The 6,122-nt window shown below is 37.0% G+C and overlaps 1 protein-coding gene across 1 annotated transcript in view; it reads left to right on the top strand.

Moving 5' to 3' along the window:
* The first annotated feature begins 224 nt into the window (after window positions 1-224).
* Window positions 225-6,122, top strand: part of LOC119765155 — a 14,845-nt gene continuing 8,947 nt past the window's right edge. The window contains exon 1 of the mRNA XM_038248444.1: window positions 225-1,208. Coding sequence (XP_038104372.1) covers window positions 738-1,208 — 471 coding nt within the window. The 5' untranslated portion in view covers window positions 225-737. The remainder of the gene's footprint in view (window positions 1,209-6,122) is intronic.

Genomic DNA, 6,122 nt, shown 5'->3' with positions numbered 1-6,122 from the left:
GTAAGTTAATTACTTTCTTCAAATCACGTCTCGAGAACAGACAAAAACTGTTGCACGTGTAACATTCTCACTCTCTCACTAACTCTCTCACACGAGAACAATTCCCTCTCTAATGAGCGTGATCGCTCCATTTATCTCTCAAACTCTCTCTCACAACCTCACACGATCGTTTGAGCATAGCTGATCCAGCCAAAGCAAGAGGGCCACGCATCTTCTTCGCAAAGAAGAGCCTCCCATTAGTCTACCGCGAGAGGTGATCGCGTTCGGTACCTGTTTGCCAACACTCCCAGAGGTTCCCCGGTCTCGTTTTCGCACCGTTTCGTGGGTTTCGTGGTGTGGGTTTTCAAAAAAGTTTCATAGTTTGAGTGACCGCGATCGCGATCGTACGCGCCAAGAGTTTTTCGGGAAGTTCGACAGACCGTCCCTAGTGCGATGTCCCAAGGTTGGGTTTGTGGACATCATTATTGGTTGTTTTTGGGGGCGACCTGTTTGAGGTGTCTGCCGTAATTAGTGTGTTTACTTGAGGAGAGAGATAGTTTGGAGACGCACGAGGTAGCCCCGAGAAGAACGTCGCACGCGTCTAGTAAAGGTGTGTGTGTTTGTGCGCGCGTGAGAGAGAGTGTGGCCACTTGGCGTGGTGATCTACCCGGCTACTCTACGCCGCCTGGTGTCAACGATCTCGGAGTTGGTAATTGAGGAAGTTCGTGTGATCGCGATCGTACGCGGTAGCTTTCACAATGTCCTCGGGGAAGCGATCGAGCTACGAGTTGACCACCCCTGCGGTGGACGAGGAACGTCCGCACAGCTTCTACGACAACCTGAACACATCATCCGGAAGTTCCGGTAGCCGCGTCATCCAGATCCCGGACATTCAGTTTAAGTTCGATGACGACATCCCGATGGGACGCTCGTCGGCGCTGCTGATGAGTAACGCCAAGTCGGACTTTTTCGGACTTTCCAAAATCCCGGACGAGGAACCGGACGATGAGTCAGACGGGCGGTTGCTCGCGGACCGGCGGACACCTCCGACGATCGTGCCACCTGCGGCCACGACCGCAACCAGTTCCAGTTCGCCGAGCTCCACTGCCAGTACGGTACCGGCGGCACCGCCGGGATCGCCGGAAGACTCGCCCCGATCAACGTCCCGACCTGCCTCTGCCCAGCGTAACATCACCATTCGGTTGCCGGAAGAGGGCGCCCCCTCGGAGGTTTGTACCAGAAGCCTAGTTTTCAGGCCCATCTTTTCCTGGAATTTATCGAGAAAAGTGCCACGAAAACCACTATCATTTGCAGAGCGGCACTGCACTAATGATGGGTCTCTCGTGGAGCGTGTTACAAGAAACACTCGCCCTGGATCTATAGGTGTTGTGTTGAATAAAATGCGGCAATCAACGGCGTCGCAGTCGTGCTCTGCAGTCGCTTTTGACCTATAAAATAGAATTAATTTAATTTTCGTTGGTTACTCAATCTACACCTTCATTAATTTGTTGATCAATTTACAAAAAGTTGTTCTTAAAATATAAAAAAAATACTTTTGTGACATGAAAGCAGTATGACGGCAGAGATACGCACCCGTACTCGCATAGAATATATATCAAGATATGAAAGATGATGCAAATGATGCGTGGTAAATAAAACGTTGCGGTTGTTCAATGTTTTTGCATGTAGATTTCGAGTGTGAAATTATTTCTCGTTATGTCTGATGAGATTTGAAGTTTAAATATAGTTAGATGCCAAGGAATATGGCCACATGGTTCTTTACCATTTTGAAATGGGTAGTTGGAAGCAGCGCGAAGGCTGTCACCACCCAATATCTCGGCACTTGTTGAACCGCTTTTGATTCGTTTTCCCATAAGTAAATATCGAAAAATTATAATGTTTAGTTAACTACTTCAACAGTGTGTGTGTGTGTGTGTGTGTGTGTGTGTGTGTGTGTGTGTGCAACCAACCAAACGGGGCCACGCGGTCGCCTCTTACAAATTGAGTTGTTTCTATGTATTTTAGATTTATATTCTATACATACAAATAACTCGCATAGGCATTTGAAAGGTGTTAGCTCTGCCGAGCTTCGGTGACCCATTTCTACGCAGGCTAGCCGTGCGCGAGGTACCTCCGCTGAACCGACAAGCCCCGCCTAAAGAACGTTTGCATCAATTTGATTCAAACGTTATTCAGAACTTTCGAATCCTCGTCAAATGACAAAGGTCCAGCGCGTATTTAGCAAGGTTTATTTTCTGTTCGTTTGTTTTGGATTGATCTCACCAAATATCAGCTTTTCTCCTCTAGCTCTTCCTTATTTGCCTTGTATGATCTGCGCCAGCACCTCCTGTGCGATGTTGATGGGGCTCGGGTCAAACAGCGAAGTCGAATGTAGCTGGAATTATTTTAACACATTGCTGCTTCACGATCTAGGGCCGGATATTCAGCTACGTCCTTCGCGTAGGCATTTTCTTCTCCACTTCAATGTACAATTTTTCACAATTACACAATTTTGAATAAATTATTGTCATCCAATTATTGTTTTTCAGAACGTAAACAACAAACTTTTCACTACTTTCACACTTCTTTAGTTAACTACTTCAATAGTTATACTAAATAAAACGATTTTGTTTCCAGCCCAGAAGATTGTAAAAAGGTTGGTTTGAATTGAAGAATCTGACAACCCTATTCAAAGTTTTGAGCACTTAAGTGTTTTTATACCATTTTTTAAGGCCGGATCTGATATATTTAAATGAAAATTATGTCCGGAACTACCTTGCAACGGGAAAAATATAAAGAGCACACAGAAAAAATAATAATTCCCGTTATCGTGAATTGTGTTCATGAGTTTGAGAACCACGAAGGAATGTGGTGGTCAAAATAATATGTAAAACACTGAAATGATCAATCTCTGGAATTAAATTCTGGAAAAGCTTCAAAATTGTGGATCAGATTCAGTTCGTGTTCTTGTGAATCCATAAACAAAATCGTCTTTGGCCATACAGTAATTCAAAAATAATAATAAAAATTGTGGTTTGACGAGCGGTTTTAGAGCGATGATACAGACATCGCTCAAGTTTGTCAGAAAAAGAACTCTCAAAAATCAAGCTACGAATTCTGGGTTTCGAGTCAAAGTGTAATCGAAAGAACGTAACGTTAAAGCTACAAAAAATGGCATGAGAATTTATTCTGGGACAATTCCTTACACGTACATGATTTTTCTAAGAATTCTGAGAAAAGTGTTTTTTTTTTATATGCAAACCTTAAACCTTTCTTTGGTAATAGAAGGTACAATGTATTGGAAAACATTTTTTTCGATTTTGTCATGCGGTGATGCTGTTTCCTGATCTGACAAAAATTTTGCGATTTCAAATAGTCTTTTTTGTATGCTAATATTTTTTTGCCACAAGTATTAATGAGTACCATGCTTACCAATCCAAAGGACGGGGGATCGATTTTTCGTTCATATTCATCATTTCAAATTTATGTGTTCTTAACTTTCTCGTTGGGAGCAGATGGGCATCGAACCCAGAACCATTTGCTTACAAAGCGAACTCCGTAACCAGTCAGCCACGGCCGTTCCCTGTATTAATGAGTACCATTCGCATTCGCTTAAAATTAGGCCAGATCTCTACGAAATCGATCTTTTTTTTAATTTTAATTTTTATATTTTTTAATCCGGCTGAAACTTTTTTGGTGCCTTCGGTATGCCCAAAGAAGCCATTTTGCATCATTAGTTTGTCCATATAATTTTCCATACAAATTTGGCAGCTGTCCATACAAAAATGATGCATGAAATTACAAAAAATCTGTATCTTTTGAAGGAATTTTTTGATCAATTTGGTGTCTTCGGCAAAGTTGTAGGTATGGATATGGACTACACTGAAAAAAAATGATAAACGTTAAAAAAAATTTTGGTGATTTTTAATTTCACTTCTTGTCACTAAAACTTGATTTGCAAAAAAACTATTTTAATTTTTTTATATGTTTTAGGGGACATAAAATGCAAACTTTTCAGAAATTTCTAGGTTGTGCAAAAAATCCTTGACCAAGTAATGAATTTTCGAATCAACACTATTTTTTCAAAAAATCGAAATATTGGTCGCAAAAATTTTTCAACTTCATTTTTCGATGTAAAATCAAATTCGCAATCAAAAAGTACTTTCGTGAAATTTTAATAAAGAGCACCGTTTTCAAGTTATAGCCATTTTTAGGTATATTTTTTGAAAATAGTATTGTGTCACGTTCCCCAGAAAACCATTCCCCCGAATACCATTCCCCAGAAATCAATTCCCCAGAATGAACCGTTCCCCAGAAAACCATTCCCCAGAATGTATTATTCACCAGAAAACCATTCTCCAGAATGTACCGTTCCCCAGAAATATTTATCGTGGTGATTATAATTATTTCCAAAATTAAAAAAAAATCCAAAATTTCCAAAATTTTCAAAATTTCCAAAATTTCCAAAATATCCATAATTTTCAAAATTTTTCAAAATTTTCAAAATTTTCAAAATTTTCAAAGTTTTAAAAAATTTTAAATTTTCTAAATTTTTCAAAACTAGCAAAATTTCAAAAATTTACAAAATTTTAAAAATTACCTAAATTTCCAAAATTTTCACAAATTTAAAAAGTTGTGTATGTGGTCAAGTTTTTTTCCCTTACTTAAAGAAGGGAAAATTAAACCCGTGTCAGCAGTTATAATAACAAGGAAAAATTTATTCCCTTCCTTAAAGAAGGGAAAACTCTCCTCCTCCCTTTTAAAGGTAAAATTCAACTTGTATCAGTCAGTAAAGTTTTCCTTTCTTTAAAGAAGGGAAAACTTTCTAGCCTTGTAATAACTGCTGACGTGGTGATTATTGCACTCGAGCGTAATATTTCAATCTTTATTTCTCGCATCACGTTCGAGATTTTTCGATCTAAATATTATGATCATAATTTGTCAATGGTAAGTCAAAAAGTTCAAATCAAAAACATTTTCAAAATTCTCAAAAAATCAAAAAGTTTGGAATTCAAAAATCAAAATTAAAGAGAAAAGAAGTTTTAAAATTAAAAAAAAAATCAAAGATTCTGAATTTTATTTTTTTAGTTTTTTGAAAATTTGAAATTATGGAAATTTTGTTTTTTTTTTGAATGTTTAGAAATTTTGGAAATTTTGGAAATTTAGGTAATTTTTAAAATTTTGTAAATTTTAGAAATTTTGTAAATTTTGAAAAATTTAGAAAATATAAAAATTTTGGAAATTCTGGAAATTTTAAAAATTTTGAAAATTTTGAAAATTTTGGATATTTTGGAAATTTTGGAAATTGTGAAAATTTTGGATTTTTTTTTTAAATTTTGGAAATAATTATAATCACCACGATAAATATTTCTGGGGAACGGTACATTCTGGGGAATGGTACCTAAAAATGACTATAACTTGAAAACGATGGTCTTTATGAAAATTTCACGAAAGTACTTTTTGATTGCGAATTTGATTTTACATCGAAAAATGAAGTTGAAAAATTTTTGCGACCAATATTTCGATTTTTTGAAAAAATAGTGTTGATTCGAAAATTCATAACTTGGTCAAGGATGTTTTGCACAACCTAGAAATTTCTAAAAAGTTTGCATTTTATGTCCCCTAAAAGATATAAAAAAAATTAAAATAGTTTTTTTTTCCAAATCAAGTTTTAGTGACAAAAAGTGAAATTAAAAATCACCAAAAAATTTTTTACCGTGTATCATTTTTTTCAGTGTAGTCCATATCTATACCTACAACTTTACCGAAGACACCAAATTGATCAAAAAATTCCTTCAAAAGTTACAGATTTTTGTAATTTCACATATTATTTTTGTATGGACAGCTGCCAAATTTGTATGGAAAATTATATGAACGAACTAATGATGCAAAATGGCTTCTTTGGGCATACCGAAGGCACCAAAAAAGTTTCAGCCGAATTAAAAAATACAGAAAAAATCGAATGACCGAAATCTCATTGCTCAGATGTAACAAAACGGGTTAATTTTGTAGGCATTTCAGAGCATGATCCCCTAGGTGTACGGAGCCCGAATCCCAAATATGAGCTTGATTGGTTGCGACACGATTTAACCCGTAAAATCAGTGCGTTTTGGTTTTTGCCAGTTTTGAGACCCTTAGGGCAT

The sequence above is a fragment of the Culex quinquefasciatus genome, chromosome 1 (genome assembly GCF_015732765.1).
Source record: "Culex quinquefasciatus strain JHB chromosome 1, VPISU_Cqui_1.0_pri_paternal, whole genome shotgun sequence".
Taxonomy (NCBI): Eukaryota; Metazoa; Arthropoda; class Insecta; order Diptera; family Culicidae; genus Culex; species Culex quinquefasciatus.
The sequence above is the reverse complement of the archived record's forward strand: the minus strand, read 5'-3'. Positions and strand labels throughout refer to the sequence as shown.